The following is a 21,916-nucleotide window of genomic DNA, read 5'->3' as shown; positions in this document are numbered from 1 at the left end:
TGTAAACGTTCGATGCGTTAAGACGCGATAAATCACTTATCGCGTACAGGTAAACGCAGATAATGAAATCAACGCTTCCTTGCCGTGTTTTAAAATTAAACTAGAATCTGAATTCTCTGCGATCTCTTTCTTGTAACAATTCTAACACGATTACCAGGTATATTATTATATTTTTCCGAAATACGATTTTCTCATTCGATAACGTAATCTTGTTAACCTCAATCGCATTATACGTACATACATAGTTTGTAGATCGTCACGTGACGAGATGCAATTCAGGAATGAAACGAAATTTGGAAACAGTCTGGTGAAAGAAAATGAAAGTAAAAGGGACTGGATGATTTAATGGAAAGGGTGGAGTGATGGTTCGCGCAGACTCCTCTCATATTTAGTAAAAAAAAAAAAGAAAAAAGGAACGATTAAAAGAAGAAAAAGGAAAATGAATTTCCCTTCCTCTACCAGTTGCCACTCGCTAATAGGCGCTCGTTAATATTGCGAGTGCCACTCTTGAATATCGAGGAGAGGTTCCTACTACCGTCCCTCCCTTTTTTCAGCTTTTCACCATCCTAACTCCCACATCCTTCTGCCCTGTTGCTCGGTCTCGTTTCAGCGAGCGTGGCGGGCAGTTTCTCTTTTTCGCCCGCCGCAACGCGAGCGTTCGTTGGATTAAGGCATAATGAAATTACGAGGGTCACGTCATTTTATAAAACGATCGTTAAGCGTCGAGAGTGTTCGCTTGTCGTGGCTCTCGTTGAAATGACACCGCATTGAAAACGATCGATCGAAATCTCTGGCGAAAGAGCTCGGAGCGAGGAAGAGGAGGAGAAGGAAGAGGGAACGAGGCGTGAAGGCGGGAGAGGGGACGAAATTTCCGTAGAGGAAAAGAAGGGAAAAAGAAAGGGATAAGTGGAATTTTATGTATAACAGAAGCATGCTAATAAATCGGATCCGGTAGTAAAGTCGATTATTAATTTAATTCGGACATTTCAACGAAATATATTCGAATTCCCTTAAATATCAGAACCAAAACGCTGTGCATTGACACAGGTTGTTATGGATGCTCCGTCATAAGCGCATACGAAATTTTATGAACACGCGCGCCTGTTAACATTCCATGTGCCAAAATTCATTATAATTTATTGATACGTCAAATATATCCGCCAGTCTCGCTCGTTCGTTGCTCTTCATAATAACGAGGAAGCCAACAGCGTGTATGTGTGTATACGTTGGTGGGTGTATGTTTTAGTTTTCCTTTCGTTTTATTTTCAATCGTTCATATGTCGTTTCGCGCATCGTGGCCGACCGTGTCGATTTTTCGCGATTCCGTCAATGAGCGTGAGAGGTCGCCAAAATAGGCCATCCACATGTAGCCGCATTCGTAAATACACTCGTAACGATATAATTGGCCGCGTCGGCGGCGTGCATTCGTTATACATATGTATATCTGGCATCGACACGACGCAATTATTCTCAAACTTTTATTAATATTATTTTTCGACATTATCGGATATAACGTGTTCTTCTCGCCTAAAACGAATCACCTAAATATTTCTTTCTTTAGAGAAATTCTTGTTGCAAATGAAAATCACATTAATTTTCTCTTCTTTCGAGTAACGCATTATGAATAGTTTATCAATACAATGACGAACTGTCTGATATTTGTGGTATTATAGTAAACAAGTTTTGTTTACATGCATAATACATATGTTGTCTTCCGTCATTGTCGAAGTTTGTGATTTCAATGGAAATAGATGTCATGTTTGACCTTTAGTTATAAGTGTCAAAGGTTATTTCAAGGTCGTGGTATTACATATCTCCAAATAAAATTTAATGTAACAGCTGCAACATAGAAGGAAAGACAGTAAATATAAATTTATATGTATATATTAAAAACATCGGTAGTTTTGAAAGCTCCGAAAATGATAATCTTGGAACAAAAATATTTTTTTGCATTGTATTTGTCCCTCGATATCATTTAAATTGCATATGAAATATTTTTTTATTTGGTCGAACGAGATACATATTTACATGGTCCATTTTAAGTTAAACACTATAAACCATCTAACCAGAAAGCTCGTCGAAACGCAGACTCGTTCGTTCGAGAATTAACCTATAGATCTGCCGCATTGTAATCTCTTAATACGCCGTATCGATGTTCGCACAGTTTCATGAGATAGAATATGTATATACGAGCAATTTCATTTGCAACAAGAAATAAATTTTTCATAAATTTCCCTACACATTTTTTCCTTCTCTTTATATAGTTGCGTTTAGAGAAAAATAATAAGCATAATACATAGCATCCCTTTGTAATGCAATAAGATCGATAACTCGGTGTTCTTCTCGACTCGAATAAATCTACGACGGTATCCTAGAACAGAAAACAGTTGAGAAGCATATATAGTGTATTGAAATTGTATATATACATATAGGTATGAAATTGTATATATACATACATACATATAGATATATATATATATATATAGGTGGGGCCGCGACGTCCAGTAATTCGACGAAACTTTTTCACGGAGGGATAACACCTTCGTTGCACTTGTCAACGAAACGGTTGGGCTACCAGGAACGATATCATCGAATGGACCTCCGGCTGCTCGTTGTCGCGGCTAGGAACAAGAGGATTTTTCGGAGTCTGGGAGCGAAAGGCGTTGGTATTAATTGGCTGGACTAGTCCGTGTGGAGTGGGCTGACTATGCGAGTGGCGCACTACTACCAATATCGCAACTATCACCACTACTAGCGCACGACAATCACCGAGCAACGCTATTCTCTGCGTTCGAACGTTTTTCGTGGTCCGTGCCACGGAAATGTTCGTTCATTTGGTGACCGTCCCTGCCATCTCTTTCTTCTTTCTTCTGCGACCCCTGGGGTCGTACCCTCTTCCTTCTTCGACCCCTACCCATAGTGCGGAACTCGAGGAGACCAGCGGGAGTATAGGCCGCGCTCGCTTGTAGCCGTGTCTATACACACGTATACTGGCGCGTAGAAAGGCATAATAAAGGTTGGGGAAACAGTCCGCGCGGACTTAACGAACGGCTGTCAGCGCGTTCCATATGGAAGCCAGTTGGTCGGAGTTACTGCGCTCTTCCGGCAGGATTGGCCTTTTTCGTTCTCGATTACGCCTCTTTATTCGCCCACTGGGCGTCGCCTCGCATTTTTCTGCGCCCAGGTTGGTTGCTGTGGTTGGCTCGCGTCTCTTATAGGCTGACACGGTGCTTTTTCATCGTGCAAACGTAGAGAAAGTCCGCGCGGACAAACCGAGGCCGAGGTTAAGACGCCTTGGCAATCAAGTAGAACCTCGGGCAAGCAGGGGCGGTTATGGGTGGTTATCGGAAGGGGGTGCACCAGCCGCACCGGTATAGAGAAAGAGAGGATGTACGAAGGCGGCCATATTTAGAGAAGGAAATCAGTGAAGAGCATTTCGCGCCGTGTACCGTGTTCGACCGTCTGTCCTTGTTTGGCAGGCGATACACTCCATCCCCCTTTCCTTTTCTTTCATCTTCGTCCCTCCACTATCGGTGTCCCTCGTTCCTTCTTTACGCGTCTCAACATACCGCTGTGTCTGCGCCCGTTGAATTTTGACGGATGAAAAGTAACCGAGGTCGTCAGAAGCGGCCGAGGTTTCTTCTCGCCAATAGGGAATTATGGTTTTGCGGCAGCGAAGGCGTCTCGACGATCATCGGCACGCTAAAAGACGAATCGAAACGTTGTTCCTCACCGCGAGAGGAGAGTTGCGCGCTCTCAATCTCGCTCTTTCTTCCTCTTTTTCCTTCTGTTCCTCTTTCACCGAGACTGTCCTTTTAGCACGCGCGTTACCCTTGGTACTTTACGCACTCCAAAGAACTCGTCGCTCCGTATCTCTCGTCTCGACGATCAGTTTTTATGGGAGGGAGAGAACAGTTCGCGGTGTTTGTTATTAACCAGTGCATAGGACCGCAACGTAGTAGCAACTCGAAGAACTTTACCGTTCCTGGCGTCGTAAATAGACCGCCGCATCGGAAAACTATTGTCGCGTCTTTGATTCTACGGTGAAACAGAAGCGTGCTTCATGATTTTCCATAGGCTATAGATGGAGTTGACAGTTTTCCCGGGACGTACCGTTACGTCTGTATGTATACATATATATTTCAATGCCGTGTATTCGTAAACCTTCGAAAGATCACCCTTCTTGCTAGCCACAGTCCCAATGGGCTCATGTACGTATGCGCGAGTCTGTATCTGTATACGTAATTCGTAGCGAGTGTCCAATGGCGTAGAAAAGATTGGGCACGACGTTTCGTCAAATTAAAGTTCGCGCCGTATCGAGATCGTAGATATTTGTCGAGACTTGCTCGATCGAGCATCAACTTAATACGAATTTGTGCCTCTAATTCGACAGAAAATCGCTAAACCGTTTATATTTTGTGATGTATTGAATTTTCTCTTGTCTAATAAAACCTTTATCACATAAAAATTTCATTGAAATCGATTTTCACATATGTACCTTCGATATCAACACATAAATAGTCGCGTCATGGTCGCTACATCTGTCGTCGACGCGTATAGAGTTATTTCTACGCTATTGTCTTTCGAGTTGGCGTAGTCAGTGGAGAAGGAACGAGCCACTTCTAAACGCGTAAACGCTCGCTGCACGCGTCAATCGTATATACGCGTATAATCGCGTACCTTGGATCCGAGCGATCATTCGAGCTAGGCAGCCTGAAGCTTTTCAAGCAGTTTTTTGCAGTCGTCGACGACGGCGCTGCTGTGTAGTCGACTAGTGTGGTGTCGTCGACGGGCGCGAAGCGTTGCTCGAAGCTCAAGAGCTTTTTCTGCATCGCGCCTTCACGGTATGTAATGTCATTTCTCCTCGCCTCGGTGCCGTGACGAAAACACTCCTTCTGATTTCTCCCGTCGTTTCTCCCCTTTCTCCTTTTTTCTTTTTTTTTAATATCGTACCCGTAGCCAGGCCTTTTTTATTTTGCACTTACCGTAATGTCGGAGTCGGAGCGTTCCCTGTTTAAGAGGTTACCTCGCGAAAGAACGCGCGGTTTTTTCGATTTCAGCCGTATGCTATCTGACCGTGTTCGCGTATATATATGAACCGCGGGCGCGTTTATCGTCGTTGCGGTTGTTTGACAAAGGGAAATGATTAAAGCACGATAAAAAGAGGAAAAAAGGAGTACGATAATATATTAAAAAATTATAGTCTGTTTCTCGTTCTTGTCGTTGCCCCCTCCTTTTTTCCATTTTCGTTTTCCTTTGTCCCATTCGCCGACGGAAAACGGGAACGCAGGTGGAGCGTGGACGATAAAAAGCATTTTCTACGAGCCAAAGGAATACCCTTTTTCGTCGCTTTTTCCCCACTTCCGTACGTACTGTGTATATACGCGCGTTATCGACACGCGGCAGAAATTATTTTTTGCCCCGGTTTTATCGACCGAGCCGCCTTTGTTCCGTACGAACGCCTTCAGATAGGATTCTAATGACTTTTCATATATCAAATCCGAGCAGTAGGCAAGGCGGGTCCAAAGATCCCAGGGTGATCGTGAAACTTTTCCGTTTAACAGTAGCAAGCGGACGCGACCTAACCCGTGCGGTTGCGCCGGGTGATAAAACTTTCCGCTTGATCTATTGCCGCTTCGGCAATTAATTCTCGCGCTCGCGGCCAGCTGATATCAGTATGCTGGTGTGTCGGTTATCAGGAAGCGTGGAAATAGTGACGTCCACATCGGATCGCGGCGTTATAGGTGTTTTCGCGGAAAATCATTTTTTGATCGTTTTCCAAACACACGCCGCAGCTATTGCCAATGTATACGTATAAATTTCAAAACTGACCGATCTTCGTTAAAGTTTTTATCCGAAACGCCGTGCATATATGCGAGCTATCGAAATGGACGAATGATCACAGTTTTGTAGAGTGAATCGGAATCAAAGTTAAACCATTCACGGTTAGAATCTTACTACAAGAGCAAGCTCGAACAACTTAATCTTTCTGTATTTAAGGATCAGGTATTTCCCATGCTACAGTAATCTGTTTTACTAAGGTGTGATTTTTTAAATCCACGTCGATGAAATTTTATCCTTACGATCGCTTAAATTTTAATTTCAATGTTATTAGTGATACGGGAACATGTTTCAACAAATGTAGGTATTATCTAGCGAAAAAATATTTCATTTTTACGTATTATATTCGCGTGGCAGCTTATATCCGAAAAAAAGCAAAAAAGCATCCGACATTAAATCCATCGTACCATTCATCTTAAGGAGTAAATGTTTTCTCGGAGATTGATGCGTTATTGCTCCATGCCCATTTAAAACAATGCCCAGTCGGGCCGCTGATCAAATTTACTTAACCATCCGAATTACATGTCCGATCGGTCGGCGTCGTCAATTAGTCAAATTGCTCGAATAAATATCATTTCGATTAAAGTTTGCCGTGGATGCCGAAGCCGGGGCCAAAATTGGCCCGTTTCATAAACCGACCTGACAATGATCGGTTTATTCGGCCGCTGATAATTATCCAGGTAACAAAACAGCGTCGATTGCGCGCAAGAGACCGAACCAATCTCATACCGTATCCCCGTCCACTTTTCAGTCGAAAAAGGTGATCGTTAAGAAGAGTGGTCGGTCGAAGTGTATATGTATACATATCTACGTATATACGTTGCAGAGTGGCGTATAGAGCGAAATGCTTTCGCCGGATATCGAGCGGACGTGTACCCAGCGCGTAGCGATTGATGGCCGAGCCAATTGGCAGCCGGGCACTTGGCAAGAATGATGCAATTAACCAATAAACACGTTTTCCAACCGGGCAACTGCACGTACACGGCAGGGAGCAAGCGTACACAGTCGGACAAACTCGTACAGGACACATGCGTTTCTGTCGTGGACGTGGTCGTCGTCGAGAAGTCACGTTCCACGTCCACGTCAGACATTCCACGATTATCTGCCATCCGTGATCGCATTCCCGCTTTGTCTTCGATCCTGTCGCGATAATTCGCTCGACATGCGATTCACTGAAATCGAACGTTGTGCCACCGAATCTAAATAAACCGGTTCGCATTCGCTTCCCGTATGTACTTACGGTTTGTCCAGGTGAAACTTTCTTCGCCTTTCATTGACAGTTTTCGTTTCCGTGATATTTCTTTTTAAATGCTGATTTTAAAGGTAGAAGGGTTATGAGCTAGGTATACTTCCATACGTGTTCGGTCTAACGAGCACGTTTCATTTTAATATTCGAAAGGTGTTTGCGTGAGTAGGTAACATTGGAAGGAACGTTGTATTATACACACGGATACACGTAGATACGCGTGGAAAGGCTGTTTTTCTTCGGCGAATCGATAGAGATTCGCATGCACGGAACGCGTTACGCTGGTAATCGTGTAATCTTTCGATCACGCTAGAATTATCACGTATGTACCGTGGCAATCGATTCGACGTACGCCGATCAATTTCGCCCCCGACGAACCCACCGAACAATAGACCGATGTAAATAAATACACCACGTGAACGGAGAAATTCTGTCGGCATTAATAAACCATGCGTTGACAAACATTCGCGTTAAACAAACTATAAACATCGATGATCCTAAATATTCGTCATCCTCATTGATAAACGCGAGTCCGGCCGCGTAACTGTTTAAATAGGCACACGGATCGAATCGTCCCGAGACTGATATCGTAGCTAAAAGTGACGAACACGATGCCAATTGATCTCATTCTAAATGATAACAACGACAATGATGTTAAGCTCTACTCATTGACACAACGAATTTATTATACGTTAGTTTCGAAATCGTCTTTATAAATTAGGATTATAGCCAACGTTATTAAAATATATTGTATAAGTGTCGTATCGTAAAGATCTCGTCAAATAACAGCGGGATGAATTACAAGAGAATTTCATTATACTTTTAGGAAAGTACAGTTAATTGAAAACGTCCGAACATTATGTCTATAACAGTAAGCATTATCATACTGTGATTTTCCCAAACAGCTTAAGAAATACTTAGATGGAATTTTCTAACGGTTTTCTAATACTTTTCTACCTGGGAATTACTTACGCTGTTGGTATAGGGCAGGATGTTCAACAATATACCATTTTCTTTCAAAGCTACGTATAAGATCTGTAAAGTACATGACAATATTAGGACTTTTGTAACTTTGAATCACTTTTTCCTATCTACAAATAAAGTCTATGTATATATACCTTGCAAATAATGTATATTTCAAACGTTAAAATACAAAAATATAAAATACGAAATAGATTCTGAAAGATCTTAAACAAGGAGCGAAAGAGAAGAAAGATCAATGAAATAACACATCGCGAAAGGCGCGAGAGGATAAAACATCTACGCGGCTCTATCACGAAGCTCCGGCGAAATAAGTGCAGAAAAAGGGAGAAGAGATGGTCGTTAAAATGTTCGGTAAATACGATGAAATGGGAAATGTTTGAGAAAACGTCATACATTCGTCAAAACCGACATCGTAAAGTGCGACGTTAACTCGGTTTTGTTTGCGAGAGAAGGCAACCGGTTTTTACTCGCGATCTGTCGTGGCTCGCGTTACATCGCGAACATTCGAAAACACGAAGTAAAAGCGTAGGAGGTTATGAAGAAGGGTGGGAAAAAGTGCGATCCATAGCTTTTAATGGTACGCCCGCGTAATATTCGGGCGAGAACCGTCCTATTTTTGTCGCTGGATTATCCGGTTAAACGTGTCGTCGATATGTCAGAAGATAGGAATTTCGTATCGAGCGTTCTAGTTCGATGACAAGCGATGACGTGTTTCTTTCCAGCTTTCGCGCCGACTCGAATTATGCGGCACAGATTTCTGTATCCTGTACCGCCAAACGAAACGATCTCGTGCAGTATGACTTCACAAAACGCTCGTGGATATTAACCAATTAAACCAGAAAACGACCGAATTAATTCTATATCGGTAATTATGCGTTTGCTTAATCGACGTACGAGTGATTTTCTAACATGGAAATCGACGTTTAAAAGCCTTTTTTGTTTCGCTATCGATTGAGGGTAAATTAATCTTCGGCAAAGTCGGTTTGATCGCTGTCTAATTTTACTGACGCTAGATTAATTAGCTGTGAAATTTTAATTAAACGTTCAATTGCAGTGTGAACGAACACAAAAACGTTTGTAAAAAACTTCATGTATCGAATATTAAAGAAATTTGTAAAACGAATGAAAAAGGAATTAGAGAAAGTGTTAGGAGAATTTAACATTCTAATTATTATTATATGTAGTATATATCTTGTACATAATACAATTATTAAATCGTATTGCTCGCGAGAAGTTAAAAGTATCTACGTATTAAAACGATAATAAAACCATGACTGTAACAAAATTATTTCCTAAATCCCTTGTTCCCAATTTCTCCAAATATGATCACACCATGAATAGGTTCAAGTAATGCTAATATTTCACAATTAGAGCCGCCGAACGATACGCAGCGCGATGTGGAAGCAAAGTTATTGAGGCAAGACATCGTCACAGAGAAACGGTCGACAAGAAAAAAAATGCACCCCTTGTCCGCAAGCACGCTGCGCAACGATTAGCTCGAATTACAGTTGCTAAAGCATGTCGCTGGGTGCACGTTGCCTGGCCACGGTATCATTAGCGTGCTCCGGTAATTTCTTCTTCCATTTGCTCTGGCGTACGCGAAATTTTCGTGACGAACATGGCTCGCGTGTCACCGCTCGTTAAAACTACTCGCTCGTCTCGTCTTCTATCCGAGAAGTCTCTTTCTCCCTCTTTTCCCCTCGTGTACCCTTGTTCTTCTTTCTCCCGTTAAATAACGATAAGATTAAGCGTCACCGGGCCGAGTGCAGGAAGGGTAAAGTGATAATAATTGTTTGCAGGGAGTTGAGGCGGAAAGGTCGTCGATGGTTACCACCCTATCCAAAGGGGATGAACGTCGAGGCTTGTAACAGGGCGTGCACGCGTGTACACGTATACACGCCGACTGTAGAACACACACTGTTGAGTTGGAGTCACTGGGACGAAAAGAGGCTGTAGCGGAGTAGAGAAGGCATCGACGTGGTCGAGGGTTAGGGAGAGAGGAAGGCGGGGTGTACGACAAGTAAGAGGTCGAGGATGAAACGGACTGGCGGCGGTGAGATAGCGAGGACGAAAATGAGAGAAACTAAACGAGCGTGACGAGGATGACGGATGAGCCGAGAGCAGGCTAAACTCCAATCTGAGAGGTTCGTGGCTACAAACGGGACGAATGTAAACTAACCGAAAAGCGCGGGTCCACGGTAGAAGGTTTCGCCGATTGTACCGGAACGATGCGGTAGAAGAATAAGCAGAGAGATTCGGGGAACGAAAATAACTTTATTTGTAGCATAAAATAAGTTTTGCATATCTGGTTCCTTGTTGTTTAATGTTCGTTTTCGGTTTGAAGTTGGGATGAGACGAACGAGAAAGCCGATGGTAATTGTAGTTTGTTTAAATTCCTTTTCGATACGATTTGAAGCTAGGCGGAGAAACTTCATACGCGTCGAGACACAAGGATAATCGTTTGAAAATAATTCTGGATGCTTGCAGGTAATTTAATTTAATAAATGCATGGGGAAGGAATCGCGGTAGCGACATTCGTTATGAAGCGATCAAATTTGCATGTAATAAAGAGGAAGGTTAACATAGGTTTTCCGGCGCGCGTTAGCAATGTTCAGCGTGTCTGGAGTAATAATTTAATACGCGCTCGGCGTAATGCAGCTACAAACTCACCGCAAGATCTACCGCGTGCAAATCTCGTTTTTGTGTAAGTAAAAATGCAAAGCGGATCGCGACGAACGGATTCCCTGTCTAGCTGAAACGTAGTATACGAAGAGCCCGTCTATGCCGCGCGCGCAACCGACCGGACCAGACGGAAAAGAGACGAACGAGCTAAGAGGCCGATTGTCGGAGGTGCAAGAGTGAGAAAGAGACGGAACGACTGTGCGGTTGGATGGGAACGAGTGAGACGGAAAAGACGAGCAAAGGGGAGACCACGTGGTGTCGCGGTAAGCAGTGGGAGGGCGTAGCGGACGACGGTACGGGAGAAGGAGAGGGAAGAGCTTCCCCTCGACTCTGCGGTTGATTAGTTGATACCCGTCCGTCGTCGAGGGTAGATCGTTCGGAGTTACGTCTTACATGTGTGTGCCGTCGGGTATTCGTATTGTGTAACTCTAACGTGATTCGATACTATCGTAAGTATTATTTCCTATTCTAAACATACACGCGTAGCGTATGTTGGCTTTCTTCGCGGTGTATATTCATTGTGAAACGAGTATCAAGTGAGTAGTGGCTGCCACGAGAAAGACGACTCGAAGAAGAAAGTGACAGTGCTTAGTGTGTGCTCTAGCTTCGACTATTCTTTTCTTGTCCTGTGTCTTCTCCCGTTATTTCGTTTTTTATTGCTGACCAGTGAATAATAGTGTATACTGGCTATGACCTGGGATACCGCCGGATATACCTGAGGATAACGGAGACATATCCATTACTCCTGACAGGACTTCGTCGTGACGGGAGGAAGCAACATAACCTCTTCGAGGGCCTCTGACGATAAGATGTACCCCAGTGCCAGTATAAACGCTGCGGCAGCTGTGGCTGTGGCAGCTGCGGCACGGCACCCGGTAAGTGCTTTTATTTCTCTTTCTCACTTGTCGATCTTTCTTTTCTTTTTTTTTTCTTTGCCTCCTTCTCTTCTTACGTACTTACACGTTCGATAGGAATGACTGACACGACAATCGCGATAAAAATAAAACAGCAAAAGATTTTGAAGTATTGAGACATCTTGTATTGAGCTCACGAGGCGAAGCGTTTGGATTTTCGCGTTTAGTCGCGTCGAACCGTATGATTCGATCCGACGCTACAGACAGACACGATCAACTTTCGATGTGCTCGTGCAAATTCTTATAAAGTTGCGTGTTCTTACGTTCTAGGAAATAAGTTCGGAATTATTGATATGTATATGTAATGAGCGTGTAACTGTCGTTTACGCGGTAGTTAATTATCGTATTTACAATTTCCGTGAGACAATTGCACAAAGACCGTTTGCATATTGAACGATAGATTTTTCTGCGAGTCGTCAACGCAATTGTTCCTTCTTTCCGCTCTGGTCGTTTATCGCACATTCTAAGTTTCTATTTATCGGGAAATTATACGCGAAGTGATGAGGTCCATTAACTTGAACCGGTGACCTCGCTACATCTTGCTATCAATAGATAGTAATTAAAGCACAAAGCAATCGTGAAAACATTCAGATCCGTGGTCAGATACGATTAACCATAGTCGGTTTCCCCCGACATTATCGTGTATATACTTATACACCGTGGACGCATTGCTGTCGTAGCAGAAGTGCACCTACAACCAAACCGGTGAAATTAAATTTAACCTTCCTCATTACAACAAGATAGCAATTTGTATGTCGTAAAGAATAAGGTTGCGAAAATTGCATCTGGTAGTAATCAGTCATCGAATGACTATATGCTCTTTTCTTTCTACCTGAAACTTCTTGAATAATCATTTTGTTTAATTTTTTGTCGTGTAAAAAGAAATACATAATGATGTATATTTTAATATTTCAGATTAGATTCTTTTTTTTTACACTAATAATTTTTATAATTTTATGACCATTATGCGCAATATAGTTATTAAACAAATATATCTGACAAATATACTACGTGAATTACTGGTGAATCACTTGACCTGAATGACAAATTATGGAACGTATTAACCAAGTACTTTACAAATATTGAGTATCAATGTCTTATAACAAATGACGAATTGAAATTCACAGGATGTCTTACTCATATAGAGCAAGTCAAAATTTTGAGAACTTTAAAGGCGTAATTTAATTTATGCAGGCTCTTTTAATTTCGTAGTTCAATAAATTATAAATTCTTTCTCTACCATGATATTTATATCTGATATGCTATACCTAATACTTTTAACGTACACATCAAATATATTCTTTATAATTCTTATTAACAAAGGTAGAACATTATTTTACAAAAAATACTGCTAAGCTAGCTTAGCTTACACCATTATGATTTTCAGTTAACAAATATGTATACAGTATACAAGTGGTGCGACTATTCATATTCGAAAAAAATGTCAAATAAAAATTAGACAAAGTTTAGTTCGGAGTATCCATCTCGTAATGGCTTCCTCTCGATACGTTGCCCCCATATTTCTATATACATACACGTACATACAATGTTGTCTCCACACTTCTCGCAATTCATCGTCTCGTTTCGCCACGGATATCGAGTATGCATCGTGTATCCTCACGTTCGAAAATCCTTTCAATTGTGCGAGCGTACTTTCGATAAGTATCGTTCGTTGCAGCACCGGTCGGAGCGGAGCCTCTACCCATGCTAATTCGAGATACCGATATATCGACCGGTATATGGGTGCCAGGTCCATAGACTCTTTCTGCCGTCAGATGAATTCGTAGCTCATGGTCTATGGCTCCATAGCCTCCCCTCCCCTCTACCCGCCTTTTCCCCTTCGTGCACCGGCGTTACTCAAACGGAATAAAAAAGGTAGACCTGAAAAGTACTGTCAGAACGTTTTTTCATTTTTTTGGGGGGCAGGTCGTCGGAACGGTTGCGACGGCAAGCGAGTCGCGCGCGCGCGTATACTCGCTCTGCCAGACGAACTCTTTCGGATCGTTAGTCGAATGAATCCGGTCCCGTATTTATTTTCTCTCGATAGTTTACCCACGTTCTGCACCCATCACCCTCTCCACTCTCTACACGCGCTTCCCTTCCGTCACTACCTCCATCACTCTCTTCCTGCAAAGTACACACACGCGGCAGGAACTCTGACTCGCGCGCGAGACGAAGTTTGCTCATGCGTCTGTGCGCTAAATACCTATGCACTCCTCTTGTGTATAAATACGCGTCCGATGGAATTGACGCGAATCTAATTTTTTCCCTTCGTTTAGTTTTTTGGACCTCTCGCTGAATTCACTATATGTAGTATAGATATATATCTACTAGGTAGTATGATTGTCAGGATTGTACGTATCTTGTGGAAGCGCCTTATGCCTCGTGCAAAAGTTATATGTGAACTGGTATTTTGCTTACAATTTTCCACTAAAATTATGAGAAATTATGTTCGTAACAATTATAACAATTTTTTTCTTCTTTAGTAACAATTGTCATATTAGTGAACGTCGATTTGTAGTTGTAGATTATATCAGGCATACTTTTTAAAAAAACGAAAAAGATTTCGTTCTGAAAGTAGCTCGAGTTCCTTATCTCCCGAAATATATCTCAAATTACATGTTTCGACAGTTGAACCGTGTAACTCAACTCCTTGCTGATTTTACGACAGCGCTTATACGATAATATGTATCGCATCAGCTGGTTGGAATTTTGTTTCGTTAACAGACTTTTGTTATTCTCGTCGCAAAATAAACCAAGTGGCTTAGTTCATTGAGTGAAAATGCATTGAATGGAAGACAGATATTGCGGCATTCTTAGAATTATACCTCTCATGATAAGGTCACGACCCCTGGTCAGTTTACGCGGCACTACTGTATATTGTTTCCATCTAGTTCGTTTGTTCACAAGGCTTGGTATATCTTGCGTGTTTGCGTTGCACAGCATGGACGTGCTATATACAGACGGATAGACGGACGGTGGCGCAGAAACGGTCGAAAAACGAACGAACGAATGACTGAACTGGGCGAGCACAGTGAGGAAAAGAGATTGTGAACGAGCGTTGGGGTCGCCGACGGAATAATATTTGGCCGGCGTGCAAATTTCCATTTGGCCGTAAACAGGCCGCGAGCCGAGGCGGAAAAGCTCGTCGGGAATACGACGAAAATAAATGCGTGTATCGTGACCGCCGCCGGCCAATATCCGCAATTACATTATGTTTGCTATAGCGCGGTACCGGTAGGTCGATGTATCGACGATTACCGACCGAGTAAACGGTGGGAATCGAAGGAAGAAAAAAAAAAGAAAGGAGAGGGAAGGAAATAAATCTTGGATAAGAGGAGACGCTTCTGTCGCGTGGAATTATTTGAAAGTGCTGGAACATTTCCAATACGGTATATCGGAAGTGGAGCAGATTTGCTGCTCGCTTTAAAAGCTTGCTTTAGGTGATCCATTTTTATTCGATGTTCTATTGCACAATTGCTTTTTTATTGTCTCAATCGTATCGTAAGATATGCGTGTTATCGGACACGCTTCTTTTCGCCGATGTAACCGATTAATGATTCATAACGCGTTCGATGTGAAAGTGCGTTTAGTTGAAACTATAGACTCTATAAAATAGTATATGATTAATATAATTCCGGGCTTTGTCGTTGGAAAGAAAGCTGTCAGGTATAAGAAACAGAATTTTATAGTATAGCCATTGTTCTAGAGAACAGCATACACTACAGTATACGCTACATGTAACGGTATGTCTAATGTAGAAATTCTTGATCCTTACGAAAAGGTTAGTGAAGAGCTTATGTGATGGAATGATTCATCTGTAAATGTAGTGCGAATGATGCTTGAAGATCGAATGAAAAGAATCGAGTGTTTCTCTTATGATATAGATTGAGAAACGATTCTAAGAACATATGTAATATGCATACTGGACATTTAGATGCAGAGTGACGTATGGTATAGGTTTTGTGCATGAATAAATCTTTAGGAAGCTGGTGTGATAGGAAAGAGAGAGAATCTTTGCAGAATCATTAAAGTGTTGTGAGGTAGTGTGGAAGTGCAAACGTGGCTGCACAGACTTGGTTTCACGTTTGTATGAAGGTGCACTGTTGTAAAAAACACGTTTGCGAAAGAAAGACACTTTTCAGACAACCTAATATATATATACCTAATTGAACGTATAAATTCATATATTTATATACTTATCAATTTAAATCTATTCAGCTCATTTTCCATCTTATCTATATCTATCCACTGATATTTACTCGCACGTGTAATATTACATAGTTGATTATACGATCACTACGATACGATAGTTGATTATACGATATACGATACTATCACCCTCCAAATATGCAACTAATTTTACATTTCAAACTAACCTTTTCCGATTCAAGTTTCTATTTCTCGAACAAAGATCCCCTATATCTATACCTAGATGTCTTTTCACTGAAAAGTGAGTCTTGTGAACAGCATTCGCGCCAGAACGAATCGCGTTTGCTCAAAAAATATTATTCGAAACTGTGAAGGATCAATAAAAGTAGGAGTACCTGCTGTAACGAGCCGGTCAAACAATCGAGGCTGACAATGCTAAGCAAACATAGTCGATCGCAACTCAGGTAACCAGCTTTTTCTATTTTTCTTTTTTTTTCTTTTCTCTTTTCATCTGCTTCTCACCCTAAGATCTAAGAACACGGCATCTGTGTTTACATTGCAGGCACTTGCCAACAACCAACTGTCCCCTTTGTAAATTATAACCTCACCCGAGTAAGGGTTCGAATTTTACGATTATACGATGTTAATAGGATTACCAGATTAAAGTGTAAAAAGCTAAGATACGGCTGTTCGAAGTGACGGCGAACCGACAGTGGCGGGACGCGTCTTTAGAGAGGCGCAACGAGGCAGCATGTCCTCAAGCTAGATTTTTATAAGCATTTCTCGTATCGATTACGGAAACCTGTAAACGGCGCGTATTACGGCGATAAAACAGGAATAACCAACTCTCATCGACTTACCGATAGTACGGTTAAAGGCAGAATCGTTTACGATCGGATAAAAGGAAATGCGACTATGTGGGAACAGGTTCTATAATAGTGTAATGCTAATACAGGATGATACGAAAGTAAATTACAATCTTTACTTTTTTATGACGAAGGTAATGAGAGGAATTTGTGAAAAGGTTTTTATCGGAACGTATGTTTGTTTTGTTGAGAAATATTCCAACGTTGGAATAAATCTTGCTATACGCAATTCCCAAGAATTCCGCACAATACCGCGGAATTTGCCGTCATGTATTTTTATATCGGAATATTTGATTCGAATTTAGTTCGATTTAAAGATATTGGAGTGTTCGATTTTTCATGAAGTATTTAACGAATTTTACTTCGGTCTGTTAGTTTGAAAGTAAGCTATTCACGCGTATATAAGCCATTGTAATATAATACTCCATCATATATATATTTCTCAGATACAACCAGAATTTACTAAAAATCCAAATAATCCCCTCCTACTTAACATCCCTTTAACACATTTCGTATTACGTAAGATGAAAATCTTCGAGCAAAATACAATTACTGTATTGCACGTTATATTCTTTTGCAACATATCCACTGAGATCCTGCGTAATCTCACCTTGATCGATCGGTGAATTTACCACAAGATCGAAATTGCATCCACGCGCATATCCTCGGCCGAGCACCGCTATTCTCCACTTCCAGCTACCATCCAATAAAAAGTAAAAAACTGGAAAGAGAAAAAAAGAATCGTGTAAATCGAAACGGAGGAGAGTACATTTAAACTCGAATCGAATTAAATCCCGAGCGATAATGGAACCGGCAGACTTTCTTGTAATTATTATATGACGATATACGCGGGAACAATTGGTCGCGTCACGTAATTGTCGTCTGGCGTGTGGAAACGAAGAAAAGAGGGAGCACGCGGGGAATGTAAAAGCGGAACAGGGCTGGGAAGAGTGACGTGAAAAAAAGAAAGAAAGGGAGAGAAGCGGCGTGTATGTGGGAGAGATATATTCAGGCAGGATCAGGGCGAAATTGAAATCGAGACGAGCGGAACGACGAGATGGCGACGAGATATGGGGATGAGACGCGGGTGGGGCAGAGAGGAGCGAACGAAGGGATTCGAAGTACGATTGCACGAAATTCGCGGTTCGCACGCTTCCGAGCTTCCGCAGAGACCGCAATATGCATTGGTAATTACACGGGATGAATTACACCGCGGAATGAGCGAAGCGTGTTACGTGTAATTGGCGCGCATTATAAATCTCGCGACGTGCAAATAGCTCCGCACACCTCCGTTCCGCGTGGATCGTGGACCATGATATCGTTGTCACGGTCGTTCTTTTCCGTAGGACATTCGTTTCCTCTCGATTTTTGCTGGAAATCCTTTCGCGATAATTTATCGTCACGCTTTATATTGGACGTGGACGTTGAAAGTGGCAATAGGGAAATTTAGAGCCAGTCACACAGGCGTGTTTAATGTTTTTAATATGATTCGTGCTCGTTGCAACGAAGCTTGATAAGAGAAACGTTTCTTTCGATGAATCATTCGATTAGATCGTATGTAATGCATGGAATGTCTGAATTATTCGGATAGTTGGTTTAAATTGTGGCTAAAAGCATATCTTGCTTTATGTAAAATTAAATGTCAATCAACTATATGTTCTTTCGTTTCGTGTATTTTGCGTTTGAAATAGCGTTGTTGGAATTAATTCGCTATTCTTCTTCGAAATTTGAGTTATCTTCCCTTATGGGGTTAAACCCCACCATTCCACTGTGAATGCTGCATGCGATGTTAATTGTTTTTGACGAGAGCTTTATTAATGAATGTGCTGTTCTTCGTTGGTTTTCTAAATTTTTCTTTTAGTCACCCGTTAAAATGAAAAATAGATACACGTATCCGTAAAAATTTCATACAGTAACTATGTATATAGCGCTAGAAGTACAGTTTGATATTGTTACTGTAAATGGCTTGGTTAGAGGCGGAACGCTAACTAAATTGGAATACAAATGCTGCTTCCTTTTTAGTGGTGTAGTAAAATGGAAATAAATAATCTGTGGACGTGCTAATACCTTTTTGGAAATACACGGCTCCATGTAAATACTTTCTTAATTCTTCAAAATCAGCCATGTAAATTTCACTATTGATACTGTTCATGAACCTTTGTTCATACATTGCTTTTTTCCTATTTGACGTATTATCTTCGGAACATCTTTCTTATATTCTTTCGTGTATTTTACATTGTTATAATTCGAACAATTGCATAGTTGAAAATATAACTAAAAGGCTAACTAATAACTAAACTAATAACTAAAAAAAAAACAGAACGTAATTGAAGACTCGGTTCGTTTTCTAAATATTATATAAGTATCTTATTTTAAGTATTTTGTACATTCATATACGCGCTAAAATCTTCCATAAATACATAAGCGTCAAGTATATGAAATTATTTACATTCCACAGCTTTTATTCCATAACGTATAAAATAAATTCTGTTCTAAGAAATTCAATTTTCTATTACATGAAAAATCTCTATCCTATGCAATATTCTATTCTACACCATAAGAAATTCTATAGCACGATACCGCAGTCTTAAAATTCTTGGAAAATTTACAACCGTACAATCATCCCACGGCCTTTCGCCGAAAAGTCTCAACGGATGATTCGCGTAATTTCCGTTCCGCGATCAGTCCGATCTTCCTTATCCGGGGTTCTCAATGTTTAAACGACGCCAAACAAGCTTGCCGCGTTTGGAGGCGCTAAAAGCCTTTCGTGAATTACTAATTTGCATGGAACGTAAACGACCGAACGGAATCTCGCGTCGTTAGTCAACGGGCGTCATTGCAAGTTTATTGCGGTCGTAAAAGCAAAAAGTAAGAGACAGGGGGAATAAGAACGAGGTAGAAACTGCTCTCTTGGCGTGGTTGGACACCGCCCTGCCTCTTTCTCGAAGCCCAAGAGTTACACCTTTCTTCTGGCTCTCGCATCGTGACTCATTTGAGCGGCCTGGTACTTGACCGAGTTGACACAGGCGGTGTTATTGGCACTCTGGAGGGCCGCCAGGGTTGTTTACGTACAAGCTGTACAAATATTATTTCCGGACAAACTGGCTCGCCGATCATTACGAAACTCCAGGCGGAAAGTTTTAACAGCGAACAACCCCTCCCACGTTCCTGCCGACGGCTTTCCACCGCCTTTCGTTCTGTTCTCCAGACGATACTTTAAACTTCTAGACGGGATCGATCGTTAAGGATCGAGCCCCGGTGTTTCCGGACCGACTACTCCAAAACGCTGTGGCTCTCGAGAATTTCGAACCGCCGGTAACGTTTGCGGTCTGGCAATCGACGAGACGAACGTTTCTCTTTTATTTTTCGGTCCTTCGGTCGTCGTTTAATCCCGCGAAACTCTGTCGGGATAAAGTCGGACAGCTGGTTTTTGGATGTCAGAGGATTCTCGAGAAGGATGACGGAAGCGGCTGTCGCGTGTTACAGCTTGGATTGGTCGTGTTCTAGCGTGAATTGGATGTATCGGTGTGAAATATAAAGCGATGAAGTTGGCGTAAAATTGTTTCGACCGATAAAAATTGATATTCATGCGATGATATAGCGGAGATGTGAAATAATTTGGAGGATTATGTAATTTGATTTTTTTTTTTCTTTCTTTTTTTTCTTTTTTTGTAGCGTTGGAACATTGGTATTAAAATATTAACTTCTTAATGCACGTATGTTTTCCTTGATATTTCACGTTCTCTTTGGAAATGATTATTGAAAGCGTGATACGTTTATGGATATATAAATATGATTACTTTTAATACTTAGATAAACGTTCGAGTACAAATGGGTTAATACATTGCAAACAGATACGAAAGTATGGAAGACTTTAATTACAAAGAGTAAACTGCACATGACGCATCTTTCTCTGTATAAAATAATTTTCGATGCGTTGGATGGTGAAGTTTAAATTGAACGGACAAAGTAAATAAAAGATACCCGCTATGTTACTAAAACAATTAGACGATCACCTATCTAAACAATGTTATCGCTTGGAAAGGAATTCTTTAATTATTCTAAATAATTAGTACAAATATTATTGTAGTAAATAAGATAAATATTTTGTCCTTGACACTTACTTAAAAATGATACTCTTATGTTATCAAGGTACTCACATTCTGTGTCATTATTTGATTGTTCGAGATAACAAATTACACGAATTAAGAATACGCGAAAGCTGTAGGTACAAACAACTAAAGCAAACAACTTTCATCGCTAGTAAATTTCATTTCAAAACTTCAAACCTATTATACTCTAGATAGACTGGTAATTATAAATAGAATGATTGAAATTATCTTTCTTGGCGATTAACTTTTAATTCTTCGTAGGCAATATGAGTTATTTAGATTCAGGGTGGTATTTTTTATTGTTCTAAGCTTCCAAGAATTTCCAAAACATTCTGTAATATTTGTTTATGTCTTTATTATATTGCACAATCGTTTGTTAAATCGAACGGTGGACATTTTTTTCTAATAAAAAAGAACCTGTTTGGAGGAAAAAAAAATTAAAGGAAGAGTTTCGTTTGTATTTACTTACTCTAAGTTTAAAATTAATCTCATAATCTATGAGTATAATCTATTCACATACTTCCTTCTTTTTATTTTAATCCCTTCATATGTAACAAGATTATTAACATTCATTTCCAATACAAAATTGATCGTACGATATAATTTTGGCAAATTATGCAGAAAATGCAAAAGAAGAAATAATTATTCTCTGAAATTCATTTCCAATTCATCCTTATATATTACGCCGTTAAAACGTTAATAGCTAAGTTGTTAAGCATTTTTTAGAAAATATCGTCACGACAAATGGCAGAAAACACATAACAAATATAATATTTAAAAAATTTCAAGTTAACTTGTCGCTTTTATTTCATACAACTACGATCAGTCAAATTTTATATAATTCGTTTTACACAGATAACTCGAGAGGAATGATTTCGGTTGAAATATCACGAGAATCTGTGTGTCGTTTCCGCGGATATTGTCCGGAATAAATCAGATTCCGTTTGGAATGTCTTTGTCGATGCGCGACGTGCGTCGTAAACGCGAACGAATATCATTCGAAGAGCGTAGAAAGCGCGATATCTAGGTACAGGTTTGTCTAAAAATTTCGAGAAATGATGACGCAGGTCCTCTTTGGTGAAATTCGGCCGCGGGAAATATTCTCGACGAGGATTCCAA

At 40.9% G+C, this 21,916-nt stretch overlaps 1 protein-coding gene across 1 annotated transcript in view; it reads left to right on the top strand.

Moving 5' to 3' along the window:
- Positions 1-11,086: 11,086 nt before the first annotated feature.
- The window catches only part of LOC138189827 (protein groucho), a 75,090-nt gene continuing 64,260 nt past the window's right edge, over positions 11,087-21,916 (top strand). The window contains exon 1 of the mRNA XM_069132013.1: positions 11,087-11,628. Within this exon, the coding sequence (XP_068988114.1) occupies positions 11,563-11,628 (66 nt within the window). The 5' untranslated portion in view covers positions 11,087-11,562. The remainder of the gene's footprint in view (positions 11,629-21,916) is intronic.

This window comes from Bombus flavifrons, chromosome 2 (assembly GCF_040668555.2).
Source record: "Bombus flavifrons isolate JBK064 chromosome 2, iyBomFlav1_principal, whole genome shotgun sequence".
NCBI lineage: Eukaryota > Metazoa > Arthropoda > Insecta > Hymenoptera > Apidae > Bombus > Bombus flavifrons.
The sequence above is the reverse complement of the archived record's forward strand: the minus strand, read 5'-3'. Positions and strand labels throughout refer to the sequence as shown.